The sequence below is a fragment of the Delphinapterus leucas genome, chromosome 2 (genome assembly GCF_059928025.1).
Source record: "Delphinapterus leucas isolate spDelLeu-1000000601 "Yukka" chromosome 2, BTC_Dleu_Yukka2, whole genome shotgun sequence".
Taxonomy (NCBI): Eukaryota; Metazoa; Chordata; class Mammalia; order Artiodactyla; family Monodontidae; genus Delphinapterus; species Delphinapterus leucas.
In genome coordinates, this window is record NC_143130.1 from 122137390 (window position 1) to 122155589 (window position 18200).

Below are 18200 nucleotides of genomic sequence, written 5' to 3' on the forward strand. Positions count from 1 at the left end.
TAGAACAAGCTTTCAGTTTTTCCTTTCTTTCCTTTACATTCACTATTCACAGTGAAACAGGTGCATGGTTTTTTTTTCTTTTTTTTTGTTTTGTTTTTTTTTTTTTTTTTTTTTCAGAGTTCTGAGGTTGCTGACTGAGCCACAGCACAGCTGTGTACCACAGGTCGAAATTCGACCTTAAATATTACAATCTAGCAGTATCTGGCTGGCCAGAGTGGGCCAGCCCCTGCCAGCATGTGGGCACTTCTTCAGTTAAATCTATTCTTTGGCAGCTGACACGCGCGCTGACAGAGAAAAATCCAGTGACTTGTTGCTAGGGATTTCACGACTAATGTTTGTTTGCAAGCATGTGTGTTTACAAACTCTGTGTTTTGATATTCATTTAGGAGGTTTTACCCTGGAATATTGTTTCTTTCTTCCTCCACTATTTGAAATCTTGGCTAAAAAGCTAACTTGAATGTATGATGTAATTGATGAATTAAATTATGTCAGACATAGTTTAAAAAAATCCAATAATTTGAGTATTTGTATCGATGTAAATGCATTTAGAAAAGGATTCAGCAGTGTTCTAACCTAGTACTATACAAAATTGAGAATGGTAATTGGTGATATCAACTATTATATATGTAATGAAAGTTAAAGGCTTGGCTTTTCTGTTAAAGGTAACTCATTTGGGATTGTATTATCCTCCCTCCCATTTCAAAGAAAAATTAATGAAATGCTGTCACACAATGAATGAATGCAGTGCATTGCATACAAATCCACCAGGCTATGGATATATATCTATATATGTATAAAAATATTTTGGCTCCTGAGCTCTGACACACAAAGAATAAAAACATCAAAAGGCAGAGTAACTCAGTGAAAAAATAAAGTTAGCCAGCAACCTCAGACAACCTTCGGTTGTATATTCTTAAGGTTTGGTAACAAGTCCATTAACCGTGAAAGCCCTATACATTGTCACTTTGAGCTTCTAAACCAATACCTGACTACGTTCTTTGATCAAGAAATAGAATATACATATATAATTCTATAAAGCTAATACTGATTAAACACAGCACAAAGGGATTAATTCACACTACTGAAAAAAAAAAAACGTAATAGGACCCTACTTGCATATGTAACCACAGGAATTGTACATTTAAAAAAAGCTAAATGTCTTCGCTGAAGCTTTGCATCTCTCTGTAAAAATGACGATTTGGTTCAGTGAAGACACTGAGTGATTCGATGTCCATGATCGCATGCCAAGGTTGACCTAGGCCCAGGGATACCTGCTCAATAAGGTTATGTACTGGATCCACATCCTGGTCGGCCAGTTCACCTTGGTCAAAATCAATGCTTTCTTCAGTGACTTCAAGTACTTTTAGATCAGAGCCACGAAGACGAGCAATGGCAATGAGGTTGTGTGCCCACACTGTGTAACCTTAAAAATAAGCAAAAGAGAAGCAGTCATTTCCTTGCATTTTATTTTGTCTGTTTTATAAGTTAGTCTTTTCCACAAATTTGTATCTCACTTAGCACTTTGGGGGTCCTTTGCCTTTAAAAATATGCTGAAATTTGAAAGGAAGTATGATTGCTTAGCTCAGGGAAAAAAAGACTAGATACTTGATACTGTCTCCAAGAATATTACTGTGACTGGTGAACAGACAGGTGCTGTAATCGTATTCTGATATCATTTCAGTTAGTCAAACTGAAGACATTTAAAGTTTAAAGTATCATTTTATAGCTTCTGACAGTGTCGTATCAAAAAAAAAGTTTTATTTCGTATGTATGTATCTATTAACAATACATAGGGGACTTCCCTGGTGGCGTAGTGGTTGAGAATCCGCCTGCCAATGCAGGGGACATGGGTTGAAGCCCTGGTCCAGGAGGATCCCAAATGCCGCAGAGCAACTAAGCCCGTGCGCCACAACTACTGAGCCTGCACTCTAGAGCCCGCGAGCCACAACTACTGAGCCCACGAGCCACAGCTACTGAGCTCGCGTGCCTAGAGTCTGTGCTCAGCAACAAGAGAAGCCAATGCAATGAGAAGACCGTGCACCACAACGAAGAGTAGCCCCTGCTTGCTGCAACTAGAGAAAGCCCATGCACAGCAACGAAGACCCAATGCAGCCAAAAATAAATAAATAAAATATATAAAAATTAAAAAACAAAACAATGCATAGTAAACTGGTATTTTTCATTAGTAAAAGTCATCTCTTATGGTGCTTCACAGTCCAAAGTTATAAAGTGATACTTTAAAGATAAACTGTTAATTGTCAGTAGCAAATATGTAAAGTATAAAACAGATATGGGAATGATAGGTACTAACTTTAGAATAGTGGTTACCTCTGGAAAGGAATAAAGTTGAATAGATGGAGGAGCTTTAGCTGTAGCTACATTTTACTTCTTAATAAAAGAAAAAAGCTTTAGGAATTTGGACCTGTTACCGAGGCTGCTGTCGCCATGTTCCTGTCCGCGGTCACCTTTGTCAAGACCAAGTCAAAAACAATTCTGGTGAAAATGTTGAGCCAAGCTGGAAGAGGTTTTTCCTTCAACACTAAGAGAAGCCGACTGCGGGAGAAACTGACTGTCTTGCATTATGATCCACTAGTGAAAAAAAAAGTCCTCTTTGTGGAACAGAAAAAAATACGCTCCCTCTAAACAATGGATTGAAAATGAATTTGATTTATAAATGAGAAGACTGAGGGCGGGATACTGATTCAGAAATTCTGCAGCGTGTAATGAAAGAAGAGGAAATGGCATGGAATCACTGCCTCCTGTGATTTGAAGGCCATTGTGAAGGAAAACAATGCAGTGAAAGAAAGTTCTTCATATTAGGACATATATCATTGCATCACATTTATTTATCTTTCTGGATATTTTTATAGCCCTTAATAAAAATATTAAAATAGCCTGTTTAAAAAAAAAAAAAAAGAAAAGAAAAAAGCTTTAGGGAATTCTCTGGTGGTGCAGTGGTTAGGACTTGGCACTTTCACTGCCAGAGTCCGGGTTCAATCCCTGGTTGGGGAACTAAGATCCCGCAAGCCTCGTGGCACAGCGCCCCCCCCCCAAAAAAAAGGTTTAAAAAGACTGGCTTAAATTAATTTTCAATAACCTGCCATTTCTTCATCCTATTAAAAAAATCCTTATTTATTTATTACCTTCAATACTGATCTATTCTTTGCTATTACCTCTGATGACTGGCCAAATTATAAAGCAAAACTTGAAAAGCAAAATATATTCCCGCTCAAATGCAGCTAAAAGATTAATTCAAAAATAATGAAACAGAGATAATAAAGTATGTTTAAGATGTTCATAGAGACTTCCTATTTTGTATTCTTTAAATGTCTTATAAGTTACAGAAAGGAAGTAATATGTTCTTCTAACTTGTAAGAAGAGGAATGCTCTCCAAATGAAAACAGTTCACAGCAAGATGACAGGCCCGCCAGTAAGAAAAGAACATATCCCAGCCAAGAGAACCATCATTTAAAAAATACTGTACAAATTAACATGTTGATACCTAGAATCTAGAAGATTAGGCAGTGAGCATGAAAGAAATCATACTTTCTTCTTCCTTCTGTGTTATATTTTTAAGAGCTCTTATGATTAGAGAAAGAAATAGATCTACTGCAGGTGGATATGTATGTATATTTTCTTAGATAATTTCAAATGCCATTTTTGTGAATACCATCAGTCACATGGTAAAAGAAAAAAGTAACATGAGAGCTGGAACGAAACACTACACTTAGGGTAAAATATGACTTTCCACTTGTAAAAGTGGTATATCTTATACACGTTAAAAAGTATAAAAATCTGTATATCAACTTGTTAATAAGAGTTCTTGACAGTATAAATGCCAGTGCTATCTTTTTACTGGTATAAAATGTTTTAGGTGTAATATCAATATCAAATTATAGTGAACAAAAATCACCTACCATGAACTGCCAGAAGAGAGAGCTTTGTGCACCTCCATGCTAATAAAACCAACGGATCTTCGTTTCGGTTGTCACTAAGATCTGGAAAACCAGATGTGTCAATCACATCATTCATTAATATAAAATGAGTGAGGAACTTGTCATACTGCCTAGATATAAGATCAACAATAGCTCCTGAAACACAAGTGATGTAGCTGTCAAAATGAATCCTCTCTAGTGGTATACTGGGTTTCAGAATCTTTAACATATCTTCACTCTTGATATCAAAAGCCATTATATAGACTCGGAGGCTGGTGCTCTTTCTTGACAAGGCTTTCCAATGCTCATCATTTGGCATGTTGTCCAGAGACTTGTGCATCACGGAAACATTGTGGACCAGGAGAGAAAGTCGCTGCAAAGGCACATGGTTGTTATCGGTTAAGACTCTTGCCATCTCAGCTGTAAAGTCACAGAAATCCAGGGCAAGTGAGCGTAGATTCACGAATTGCTCCAGTTCTACTGCGGTGATAAGGGTGCTGTTACCAGGAATATTGTTGTCCAGTAAACTCAGGTGCTCCATGGTGTTGGCAATAGAGTTTGAGAGAGATGACAGTGATGTTGGGGTTACTATTTCCAGCATAAACCCACAAGACAGCCACTTCAGTTGCCTACTATTACTAAGTATTTCTTCAAACAGCTGCTGAATTCTGTAAGGAAAACACATGCCACACGATCCTGTTAAGACTTAGCTCTAATCTTTAACACTGACTTTTTTTTTAACACTGATTTTTGAAAATAGGGAATTAAATGGCATACAATGTTGAGATCCATTTGCTCTCATTAGTTAATTTCTGTTCAACCTACAAGTAATATTATCATTAAATTTCACATATAAATATAATGGGGGGCTTCCCTGGTGGCGCAGTGGTTGCGAGTCCGCCTGCCGATGCAGGGGACACGGGTTCGTGCCCCGATCCAGGAGGGTCCCACGTGCCGCGGAGCGGCTGGGCCCGTGAGCCGTGGCGGCTGAGCCTGCGCGTCTGGAGCCTGTGCTCCGCGGTGGGAGAGGCCGCAGCGGTGGGAGGCCCGCGTACCGCAAAAAAAAAAAAAAGTTATAAAATATAATGAATAAGAAGTATTAAACAAATAGATATATTAAACATATAGAAATATATTCTTCAGGTAAAGGAGCATTTTACACCAGTACGTCAGAAAAGACTGATGATTTACAATTTATGTTATAGCAAAGACAAGTAGAGTAATAACAGTCTTAAATAGCAATAATTACCCAGTAAATTCTTTGATATGTCTGAAAGATTTATGACATGGAATGGCATGTATTGATCACTGTATTTCATAGTTAAGACATTTCCAGGGTAGATGTTCTTTTCAGAAACAAGTATCATTACTCTTCTAATTGTATCTTCTAATTTTTCAGAAAAAAACTGAAATTGTTATTAATATGAGTCCCTTTCCACTAACTATATAACTTACTGTTTAATTTTTTTGCCATCAGGGTCCACCTTGCTGAGGTATGTATTTGACAAACTTCCTTGCTGCTGTAGAACGCTTATGTCTCCAAAAAGGCTAAACTTCTGGAGGTTCCTACAAGAGAAGTAATTTAAAGTAATTGTCTAAATAATTAACATAAAAATATAAATGTTAAAAATAAAAATATGCAGAAGGGATATTCTAAAGATGTTTCTATCTTATAACTTAGAATCCAATATTCTAGAGATGTTTCTATCTTATAATTTAGAATCCAATTAAGTACTTTCAGATTGCTTTTAACATACAATGAAAAGCAATGTGATACAAGAGAAATAGCATAAGCGTTAAAGAATGAGGCATAACAATTAGTTCAGAAACTCAATGTTTTAGTGACCAGGGAAAAGTCTTCTTAAAGTCTCTGGGACTCAATTCTTTATCAGTAATAATACTAGCTACATTAAAGGTTTAGGGATGAATAAATAACAAAATGACACATGAAAGAACTATTTAAGATCTAAGTTTTATATATATGTTAACTGTAATATAAAATTTCCCCAAACCAGTTAACTTAGTGTGTTAAATGCTCAAGGGTGGGGCACTGCCCCGGAGATATCGTCTCAGTAAGAAATATTCTTTAACTAAAATCTAGAGAACCTTCCCCAGTTTTATGACCAAATGTACAGCTTATCAAAAAAAATATGTAAAAATCTTTCAATTTTAGTAACTTTAGCTACAAAACATATTTTTCTAACAGTAAAATTCTAAATAAAGTAGGAGAAAGTTGATTACAGGATAAAGATTAAAAATTCCTAAATGCTAATAATAATGGTTAAACAACAAAAATTCAACTGAGTAAATTTAAAGATCAACTTGGTTATTAAAAGATTCATGGGGCTTCCCTGGTGGCGCAGTGGTTGAGAGTTCGCCTGCCGAGGCAGGCGACATGGGTTCGTGCCCCAGTCTGGGAAGATCCCACATGCCACAGAGCGGCTGGGCCTGTGAGCCATGGCCGCTGAGCCTGCGCGTCCGGAGCCTGTGCTCCGCAACGGGAGAGGCCACAACAGTAAGAGGCCCGTGTACCGCAAAAAAAAAAAAAAAGATTCATGAATCGGGCAGCATCCTATGTAGCAAACAGAAAGGAGCTCTGCAGAGCTGTAGAAAAGGAAAGGCTTTTAAAGGTGGAAAGGGGGCAGAAAATGTAACAGGGCACTGTTGCAGGCAATGGTCACCCTCCTAAAGGGAACTGAAGGGCCTATAGGGCAGATTACCTTACTAATGCTGACCAGGTTGACTGATTACATTCCTGGGGTAGACTGAAACTGCAATTGCGCTAGGTATTAAGTCTTAGTTTGGTGACACAGGGTTTAGCACAAGTGACTCCATTTTGGGTCTGCTGTTTCCTTTTTAACATAAGCACTAGAGATTACATCTGTAACACAGAAGTTTGGGATAACTTTAATAAGAAATGTATAATCACAAGAGTGATGAAGATTAAACGAAAGATAACACTTCTTGATAGTATGTCACATTTTCCCAAATTAAGCCTTAGTTTCACTAAAAAACCTGATGATCCTAAAACTTAGCTTGAAGAATAATCATTAATTCATTTATTCATTCAACCAAATTCTCTGAGGGTCTACTAAATACCAGGCACTGTGTGCTCCATCAGAGACATGACAGGGATTAAGCGCTGTGAAGGACAAGCACATGGTGTCACATCTTAATGGGGATATCTGACACTGTGTAAGTCAGAAAAGGCTTCCCTAAATAAACTGATGAAAAACGGGACCTGAAGGAAATGTGGGAGCTAACCAGGAGAAGGAGCATGAGGAGAGGCTGTTGTAGGGAAAAGGAAAAGCATATGCAGAGCCCCTGAAGTTGAAGAAACAAAGTGAGCTTGAGACACTCAAGGAAAGGAATCTAGAATACAGAGAGTGTGAACATAAAGTGAAATGAGGTTGTAGAGGCAGACTGAGTTATATGCTAAATAAAAATTTCTGGGTTTTGCCTTCAAAATAATGAGATGCCCCCAAATGATTTTAAGCAGGAAATAATAATGATTAAATTTGTGTCTGGAAAATATTGCTGTAGCATTGGTATAGCCTGGCAGGAGGCAGAGTCTAAGTGGGGAGACTGGTTAAGAGCGTATTTTAGTAATAGAGATAAAAAATGGTATCCTGAACTGGATTTTTAGTGGTAGAGGTGAAGGAAAAAAGACAGTCTCAAAACTATATTTAGTTACTAAAATGGACAGGAAAAGGTCCTGGATTAGCTATAAAGGGGTGAGGGAGAGAGAAGTCAAGAATAACTCCTAAATTTTTGAGGTTGTGTAACTGCATAGCTGGTAGAGCTTTTCATTCAGACAAGGATTCATAGAAATGAATCAGAAATTAATTAGGGTTTTGGGGGGGCTTACGGGGTGGAGGTGAGGTGGTAGAATAGTTAGATTATGAGCTCTATTTTGCACATGTTGAGCTTGAGTGCCTTTAAAATAGTCAAATTAAGATGTCAAGTAGGTTATTCCAGTTCTAGAGCTGAGCAGTTATCTGGATGATAACTGAAGTCATGGATGGGGGGAATGGGGCTTAGGAAAAGAGCATAAATGAGAAGAAAAGCAGGCAAAAATTTAAGTTATGAGGAATTCCAATAATTAGAGAAGGATGAGGCTCAAAAGAAGGGGTCAGAAGTTGGAGAAAAGCCAGAAATACGGAAGTCACAGAAACCAAGGGATAAGTATTTTACAGAGAATAAAGTGATCAACAGCAGAGTCATGAGGTCTCATAAGATGAGGACTAGACATGTATGTCCCTTTGGCTTAGAAACATGGTGATCAGAATGGAAGTTGTTTTGTACAGTGTGATGAGAAGAGGTCAGATTGGATGTTTAGAAATAGAGATAGTGTATACAAATATTTTAAAAAATATGCTATGAAAAGGAGTAACAGAAGGGACTAGAGAATACATAAAAGCCTCCAGATGAGAGGTAAAGGTATCTTGATTAGCAAGATAAGGAAGGATGAAGGACTTTCATACCAGATAGTGAAGCGTACTATGTGGCCAACAATATCAAAATCAGTACTGGTATTAGCAGAAAAACAAGAAGACAAGTCAATGGAATAGAACAGATAGCTAAAAGTAGACCCTGTTACATGAAAGACTTTAATAAATGATAAAGAAGATATTACAAATCAATAGGGAAAGGCATATTTAATAAATGGCATTGGGATAAGTGATTAGCAGTTTTGGAGAAAAATAAAATTAGAGCCAATTCTGACTCAACAGACCAAAATAATTTGCAGAGATATTATTACATACTAAAAAGTCAAGGTAAAACCGTACATGAAAAGTACATGAAAATGTAATGAATTTTAATCTAATTTCTGAGAAAAGGCTTTCTAAGCCTAGAAATAACAGAATAAATCAGAAAGGAAGAGGTAAAATTTTGACTATATATAAATAAAAACCTTGATATTTAATAGTATACTAAAAATGGCAAACCAACACAATGAGAAAAAAATTTGTAACAAATGCTACAGTCATTATTTAAGATATGAGGACTCCACATAAATCAAGAACAAAAGCATTAAGAATCATAGTGGTAAATGGGAAAAGGTTATAAAATAACCAATGTAGAACATGTCAAGGAATATATTAGGATTGCTAATGGAAAAAATCTAATATTTTCTTGACTTAAAAAAAATTTAATCACTCTAAAAAACCTAATGAACTTTCCATGTGATTACCAAAGAAACTGTATTCTTAAAAACATTTCAGGGCTTCCCTGGTGGCACAGTGGTTGAGAGTCCGCCTGCCGATGCAGGGGATGCGGGTTTGTGCCCTGGTCCGGGAGGATCCCACATGCCGCGGAGCGGCTGGGCCCGTGAGCCATGGCCGCTGAGCCTGCGCGTCCGGAGCCTGTGCTCCGCAACGGGAGAGGTCACAACAGCGAGAGCCCGCATACCGCAAGAAAAACAAAAAAAAACATTTCAAAGGAAGACACCTACTTAAATCTTTTTTCCCATTTAAAAAAAGGTTATAAAACTGTTCCTGAGAGCATGGCTACCATATCAGACTCCAAAGTACACTGCTATATATATAATTATGACTGCTTTTAAAGTATTTTCCCTTTTACCCTTTCTTTATTCTGAAGTTGCCACCACATCCATGAATTATAAAGAGGTTGATTTGCTTCTCAGAGCAGATGTTGATAACCTCTTCTAGAAAGGAAAATTTAAGACCTTGTATCTAAGAGAGTATTTATTTTCAGAGAACAAGTTTTTATATAAAGTAGAAAATAAAGATATCACATTCGATTTCTATTAATATTCAGAGTCCTAAACAAGTCATACAATCTTAGTATTTTTCTCCTTCCAACCCAGTTTCCATTAATTATCACTGTATAACCATAACACTGTCCTTTGTGGTATTAAAACACGTGTGAGAAGCTTTTCTTCCACAAAGGATTAAACAGCTACAAGAACTGCCTTCCCACTGTAAACAACAAGTGGACAAAATATGTGAGACAACAGTTTTCACACACTGGACGATAAACAATATAGGACTGTGATCACTGAAGGATGGAATAAAATGAGATGAGCACTATGACTGCTTCAGATAATGGCCTGGAAAGGGTTTCCAAGCTGCTGTGGCTCTGTCATATATGGCCTTTATTGTGTTGAGGTATGTTCCCTCTATGCCCACTTTCTGGAGAGTTTTTTTTTTCCATAAATGAATGTTGAATTTTATCAAAACTTTTTCCTGCATCTATTGAGATGATCATATGGTTTTTATTCTTCAATTTGTTAATGTGGTGTATGACACCGATTGATTTGTGGATATTGAAAAATCCTTGCATCCCTGGGACAAATCCCACTTGATCATGGTGTATGATACTTTTAATGTATTGTTGGAGTTATTTTGCTAGTGTTTTGTTGAGGATTTTTGCATCTATGCTCATCAGTGATATTGGCCTGTAGTTCTCTTTTCTTGTCTGATACCTCTGTCTGATTTTGGTATTATGGTGATGGTGGCCTCATAGAATGAGTTTGGAAGAGTTCCTTCCTCTGCAATTTTTTGTAATAATTTCAGAGGATAGGTGTTAACTCTTCTCTAAATGTTTGGTAGAATGCACTTTTGAGGCCATCTGGTCCTGGACTTTTGTTTGTTGAGGGTCTTTAAATTACTGAATCAGTTTCAATACTGGTAATTGGTCTGTTCATATTTTCTATTTCTTCCTGGTTCAGTCAGGAGATTGTACCTTTCTAATAATTAATGAATTCAGTAAAGTTGTACAATACAAAATTAATATACAGAAATCTGATGCATTTCTATACACTAACAATGAAATAGCAGAAAGAGAAATTAAGGAAACAATCCCATTTACCATCACATGAAAAAAAAAAACAACTTAGGAATAAACCTACCTAAGGAGTCAAAAGGCCTGTACTCTGAAAACTATAAGGAGCTGTTGAAAGAAACTGAAGATGATACAAACAGATGGAAAGATATACTGTGTCCCTGGACTGGAAGAATTAACATGGTTAAAATGATCATACTACCCAAGGCAATCTATAGATTCAATGCAATCCATGTCAAACTACTCATGGCATTTTTCACAGAACTAGAACAAAAAATTTTTAATTTCTATGGAAACACAAAAGACCCTGAATAGCCAAAGCAATCTTGAGGAAGAAGAACAGGGCTGGAGGAATCAGGGTCCCTGACTTCAGACTATACTACAAAGTTACAGTAAACAAAACAGTATGGTACTGGCACAAAAACAGAAATATAGATCAATGGAACATGACAGACAGTCCAGAGATAAACCCACATCCCTATGGTCACCTAATTGATGACAAAGGAGGCAAGAATATACAATGGAGAAAAGTCTTTTCAGTAAGTGGTGCTGGGAAAAATGGACAGCTACATGTAAAAGAATGAAATTAGATCATTCTCTAATACCTTATACAAAAATAAACTCAAAATGGATTAAAGACCTACATGTAAGACTGGATACTATAAAACTCTTAGAGGAGAACATAGGCAGAACACTCTTTGACATAAACTGCAGCAATATTTTTTGGATCCATCTCCTAGAATAATGGAAATAAAAACAAAAATAAACAAATGGGACCTAATTAAACTCAAAAGCTTTTGCACAGCAAAAGAAACTATAAATAAAATGAAAAGACAACCCACGGAATGGGAGAAAATTTTTGCAAATAATGCGACCCATGAGGGTTTAATTTCCAAAATATGCAAACAGCTCATACAGCTCAATATCAAAAAGGCAACAATCCAATCAAAAAATGGGCAGAAGACCTAAATAGACATTTCTCCAAAGAAGACATACAGATGGCTAAGGGGCACATGAAAAGATGCTCAACATCGCTAATTATTAGAGAAATGCAAATCAAAACTACAATGAGGTACCACCTCACACCGGCCAGAATGGCCATCATTAAAAAATCTACAAATAATAAATGCTGGAGAGGGTGTCAAGAAAAAGGAACCCCCTTGGGCTTCCCTGGTAGCGCAGTGGTTGAGAGTCCGCCTGCCGATGCAGGGGACGCGGGTTCGTGCCCCGGTCCTGGAAGATCCCACATGCCGCGGAGCGGCTGGGCCCGTGAGCCATGGCTGCTGAGCCTGCGCATCCGGAGCCTGTGCTCCGCAACAGGAGAGGCCATGGCAGTGAGAGGCCCGCGTACTGCAAAAAAAAAAAAAAAAAAAAAAAAAAAAAAAAGAAAAAGGAACCCTCCTACACTGTTGGTGGGAATGTAAATAGGTACAACCACTATGGAGAACAGTATGGAGATTACTTTAAAAAACTAAAAATAGAGCTACCATATGATCCAGCAATCCCACTCCTGGGCATATATCCGGAGAAAAACCTTACTTCGAAAAGATACATGCACCCCAAGTGTTCACTGCAGCACTATTTACAATAGTCAAGACGTGGGAGAAATCTAAATGTCCATTGACAGATAAATAGATAAAGAAGATGTAGTACATATATAAAATGGAGTATTACTCAGGCATAAAAAGAATGAAATAATGCCATTTGCAGCAACATGGATGGACCTAAAGATTATTATACGAAATGAAGTATGATGATATCACTCATATGTGGAATCCAATTAAAAAATGATACAAAAGAACTTATTTACAGAACAGAAACAGACTCAGATTTGAAACCAAACTTATGGTTACCAAAGGGGAAACATCGGGTGGAAGGATAAATTAGGGGCTTGGGATTAACATACACAATTATATACAAAATAGATAACCAATAAAGACCTATTGTATAGTATAGGAGAGTCTACTCAACATCCTGTAATAACCTATATAAGTAAAGAATCTGAAATGAATATATGTATATATATAGCTGAATCACTTTGCTGTACACCTGAAATTAACAGAACATTGTAAATCAACTACACTGTGATAAAAATTTTTAAGAAATATAAAAAAATACCCCCCCAATATTACATAAATAAATACATCCAAATGATACAAAAACAAGGATTTATAGGCTCTTAAGCTGAAGTCCATCCTAGAAACTGTTGACAAAACATTGTGTTTATGTGCACTTTCTGGAGAAGGATCACTAGCTTTCATCAGCTCCTCAAAGATTAACCAAAAAAGATCAGGAACCATTGACCTAGGCCTAGAGTCCTATGGGGATGTTAAAAAACACAACAGTAAAACAACAAAAACAACAAAAACTCTAGACTTACATACATGACCCGTCCACACTTAAAATGTAATACTAACCACATTTACGAATGTATACCCCTTCTCACAACTGCCAAGTTCTAAGAGTTACTTCTCTCTGTAAGTTAAGAAAGAACAAGCAGCCATCGGCTAATGACAGAGATTACTATAAAGATTAACACAAAAGTAGTAAAAGGAGAAGCAAAATTTAAGTACATTTATGTTAGGACCAATACCTAATTTACTTTGGACCTAGAGTGTTGAGTGTTTGTCAATTTTGTTGTCAAGCCTTCAAATTCTAAGAAGACTTTTTTTTATCAGAAATGCTACTTTTTAATCAACCTAAGTCAAAGCTGTCAAAAACCAAAACCGAAACCAAAACAAAAACAAAAACCCATAAATTACATGGAGTTTCCCTGTTTCTGGTGAAAGTTAAAATGCTTTACTTTGGAAATTCTTAAAGAACTTTGTCATATATATAGTGTTTAATCATCCTCAAAAAATTCTAGCCCAACCTTTTCTTCACAAAAGTGCTAGACTGTCTGCTCAGTTAACCTCTCAAAGAAAATAAGGTCTCTTAGTTACTTCCCTGCTGGCGCAGTGGTTAAGAGTCTGCCTGCCAATGCAGGGGAAAACGGGTTCAAGCCCTGGTCCAGAAAGATCCCACACGCTGTGGAGCAACTAAGCCTGTGCGCCACAACCACTGAGCCTGCACTCTAGAGGCTGCGAGCCACAACTAGTGAGCCCGCATGCCATAACTACTGAAGCCCACGCGCCTAGAGCCTGTGCTCTGCAACAAGAAGCCACTGCAATGAGAAGCCCACGTACCGCAACAAAGAGTAGCCCCTGCTCACCACAACTAGAGAAAGCTGATGAGCAGCAACAAAGACCAAATAAATAAATAAATAAATAAAAAGGCCTCTTAAATTTGGCACTTTTTTTTTGGTACTGTTCATACTAGCTCCCAGGGTGATTTCAATTTAGGATTCTCTAAGGATAATTTATATTTCTAGGCTGTATTTTCCTGTAAAACCTACATAAATACCAAGTAAAACTCTAAGCAAATTTCATTTACTTTGTTGGATTCTTTCACAGATAACCTGGTATAAGATAAATATAATAATGGAAGCCTTAATTGTTTCCTATTTTCTTTTCTTTATTTTTTAAGATTTTTTTTGAAGTGGACCATTTTAAAAGTCTTTATTGAATTTGTTACAATATTGCTTCTGTTTTATGTTTTGGTTTTTTGGCCGTGAGGCATGTGGGATCTTAGCTCCCCGACCAGGGATTGAACCCTCACCCCCTGAATTGGAAGGTGAAGTCCTAACCACTGGACCGCCAGGGAAGTCCCCCTATTTTCTTTTTAATGCAGAATCTTCTTGCTTCTGAGTCAGAAGCCCTTCGCATATGAAAATAATTATAAATGCAAAGGAGTACTGCTGAAATAGAGGGTAATTTGTTTCAGATTCAAGTGGGGAAGTGGGTGGAAAGCATATGGAATTTATAAATTTCTTTTGTCAATTAAGAACGCAGGCTAGTTAAATCCTGGTATTTTAAAATCCCGTAGTTTCTTCAGATAAAACCAAGATAATTCTCATGTCATGGACTAATACACAAAGTTGACTGCGATATAAACAATATCAAGGCTAATCATGCTTTGGTATACTAAGTTTAATTCTCTGAAAACAAACTATCAGAAGATGCTTTATTGGTCTAATCATCTTTTAGAGAAGAATTTTAAACATACATACACATCTTTTTTTATTTTTAAAGTAATTTTAGATTCACGGCAAAATTGATCAGAAAGTACAGATTTCTCACGTTTATACCCCCTACTTCCATACACACATAACCTCCCATCATCAACATCCCCCACCAAAGTGGTATATTTGTTACAACTGATGAATTTACATTTAAACATCAATATTATCCAAAGCCCATAGTTCACATTACAGTTCACTCTCCATGCTGTACCTTCTATGAGTTTGGACAAATGCAAAATGACATGTATACATCACTACAGTATCATTCAGAAAAGCTTCACCACCCTAAAAATTCCTCTGTGCTCCACCTAGTCCTCCCTCTATTCCCTCTAGCCCTTGGCAACTACTGATATTTTTACTGTCTCCATAGTTTTGTCTTTTCCAGAATGTTATATAGTTGGAACCATTCAGTATATATCCTTTATAGACTGGCTTCTTTCACTTGCCAATATGCATTTAAGTTTCCTCCATGTCTTTTCACGGCTTGATAGGTCATTTTTTTTTCTAGTGCTGAATATTATTTCACTGTCTGGACATACCAGATTATCCATTCACCTACTTAAGGGCATCTTGGATGTTTCCAAGTTTTGGCAATTAGAAACAAAGCTGCTATAAACACCTGTGTGCTGGGTTTTGTGTGGACAAAAAAGTTTTTAACTCCTTTGGGTAGGAGCATGATATTTGGATCATATGGTAGGAGGAGAATTAGTGGTGTAAGAAACTGCCAAACTGTCTTTCAAAGTGGCTGTACCATTTTGCATTCCCACAAACAGTGAATGAGAGTTCCTGTTGCTCCACATCCTCATCAGCATTTGGTGTTGTCAGTGTTCTGGATTTTGGTCATTCTAATAAGTGTGTAGTGGCGTCTCATTGTTTTAATTTGACATATGTGTGGAGCACCTTTTCACATGCTTATTTGCCAATTATATATCTTCTTTGATGAGATGTCTATTAAGGTCTTTGGCCCACTTTTTAATAGGGTTGCTTGCTTTATTATTATTGAACTTTAGGAGCTGTTTGTATATTTTGGACAATAGGCCTTTAACAGATGTCTTTTATGAATATTTTCTCCCAGTCTGTGGGTTTTCATTCCATTGACAGTGTCTTTCACAGACTGAAATTTTTAATTTTAATGAAGTCCAGCTTATCAATTCTTCTTTTCATGGATCATCCCTTTGATATTGTATCAAAAAAGTTATCACCAAACCCTAGATCATCTAAGTTTTCTCCTGTTATCTTCTAGGAGTTGTTTTGTGTTTTACACTTAGGTCTGTGATCCTAAGTTGAGCTAATTATCGTGAAACATATAAAGTCTGTGTCTTGATTCTCTTTTATCCCCCCAATGTGGATGTCCAGTTGTTCCAACACTATTTGTTGAAAAGACTATATTTGTCTATTATATTGCCTTTGCTCCTTTGTCAAAGATGAGTTGACTTTATGTGTGTCTATTTCTGGGCTTTCTATTCTGTTCCACCTATTTATCTAGACTTTCATCAATTCCACAGTCTTGATTAGTATAGTTTACAGTAAGTCTTCAAGTCAGGTAGTCTCAGTCCTCTGACTTTGTTCTTCTTCTTCAATAGTGTCTTGGCTATTCTAGATCTTTTGCTTCTTCTTATAAACTTTAAAATAAGTTGTCATATATACACACATATGTATGTATACAACATATATACGATACCCTTAAAATTTTTTTCTTTACCATGTTACCCAGGAATGAAATTGCTGGATCATATCATACTTCTATTTTTAATTTTTTGAGGAACCTCCATACTGTTTTCCATAGTGGCCCCATCAATTTACAATCCCACCGACAGTGCATGGAGGGTTCCCTTTTCTCCATATCCTTGCCAATACTTGTTATTGTTGCCTTTTTGATAAGAGCCATTTTGACAAGTGTGAGGTAATATCTCATTGTGGTTTTGATTTGCATTTACCAGATGATTAGTGACGCTGAACATTTTTCATGTACCTGTTGGTCATCTGTACGTCTTCTTTGGAAAAATGTCTGTTCTGCTCCTCTGCCCATTTTATAATTGGGTTTTTTGTTTTTCTGATGTTGAGTTTTATGAATTCTTTGTATATTTTGGATATTAACCCCATATGGGATATCTCATTTGTGAATATCTTCTCCTATTTAGTTGGCAGCCTTTTTGTTTTGTTGATAGTTTCCTTCACTGTGCAAAAGCTTTTTAGTTTGATGTAGTCCCATTTGTTTATTTCTGCTTTTGTTTCCCTTGCCTGAGGAAACATATGCAAAAAAATATTGCTAAGATTGATATCAAAGAGCATACTGCCTATGTTTTCTTCTAGACTTTTTATGGTTTCAGGTCTTACAGTTAAGTCTTTAATCCATTTTCAGTTTACTTTCGTATATGGTGTGAAAAAATAGTTCAGTTTGATTCTTTTGCATGTTGCTGTCCAGTTTTCCCAACACTGAAAAGGCTGCCTTTATACATCTTCCCATTGTATATTCTTAGCTTCTTTGTTGTGGGTTAGTTGATCATATAAGTGTGGGCTCATTTCTGAGCTTTCTGTTTTGTTCCATTGATCTATGTGTCTGTTTTTGTGCCAGTACCATACTGTTTTGAGTACTGTAGCTTTGTAGTATAGTTTGAAATCAAAGAGTGTGATACTTCCAGCTTTGTTCTTCTTTCTCAAGAATGCCTTGGCTATTCGGTGTCTTTTGTGTTTCCATACAAATTTTAGAACTATTTATTCTAGTTCTGTGAAAAATGTAATTGGTATTTTGATAATGATTGCACTGAATCTGTAAATTGCTTTGGGTAGCATGGTAACAATACTGATTCTTCCAATCTATGAGCATGGTATATTTTTCTCTTTGTGTCATTTTTCAATGTTTTTCATCAATGTCTTATAGTTTTTGGAATACAGGTCTTTCACCTCCTTAGTTAGATTTATTCCCAGTTATTTCATTTTTTCTGATGTGATGGTAAATGGGATTGTTCTCTTAATTTCACTTGCTGGTAGTTCATTGTTGGTATATAAAAAAGTAACATATTTCTACACATTAATTTTGTATCCTGTAACTTTACTGAATTCATTGATGAGTTCTAATAGGTTTTGGTGGTGTCTTTAGGATTTTCTATATATAGTATCATGTCATCTGCAAACAGTGCCAGTTTTACTTCTTCTTTCCCAGGTTAGATTCCTTTCATTTATTTTTCTTGTCTGACTGCTGTGGCTAGGACTTTGAATATTATGCTGAATAAAAGTGGTGAAAGTGGGCATCCTTGTCTTATTCCTGATCTTAGAGGAAATGCTTTCAGCTTTTCACTGTCTGATGATAAGCTGTGGGCTTGTCATATATGGCCTTT

General features: G+C 36.6%; 1 protein-coding gene and 1 pseudogene across 2 annotated transcripts in view; one reads left to right on the top strand and one right to left on the bottom strand.

Annotated features, from left to right (window-relative positions):
* Positions 1-891: 891 nt before the first annotated feature.
* Positions 892-18200, bottom strand: part of FBXO33 (F-box protein 33) — a 31394-nt gene continuing 14085 nt past the window's right edge. Inside the window, exons 2-4 of one of the 2 annotated variants that reach the window (XM_022570669.3) lie at positions 5391-5501; positions 3918-4603; positions 892-1423 (exon numbers count right to left, since the gene is read on the bottom strand). In XM_022570669.3, coding sequence (XP_022426377.1) covers positions 1152-1423; positions 3918-4603; positions 5391-5501 — 1069 coding nt within the window. In that variant the 3' untranslated portion in view covers positions 892-1151. The remainder of the gene's footprint in view (positions 1424-3917; positions 4604-5390; positions 5502-18200) is intronic. The other variant, XM_089907641.1, reaches the window with a different exon arrangement.
* LOC149750279 (large ribosomal subunit protein bL33m pseudogene) lies at positions 2410-4795 on the top strand (annotated as a pseudogene).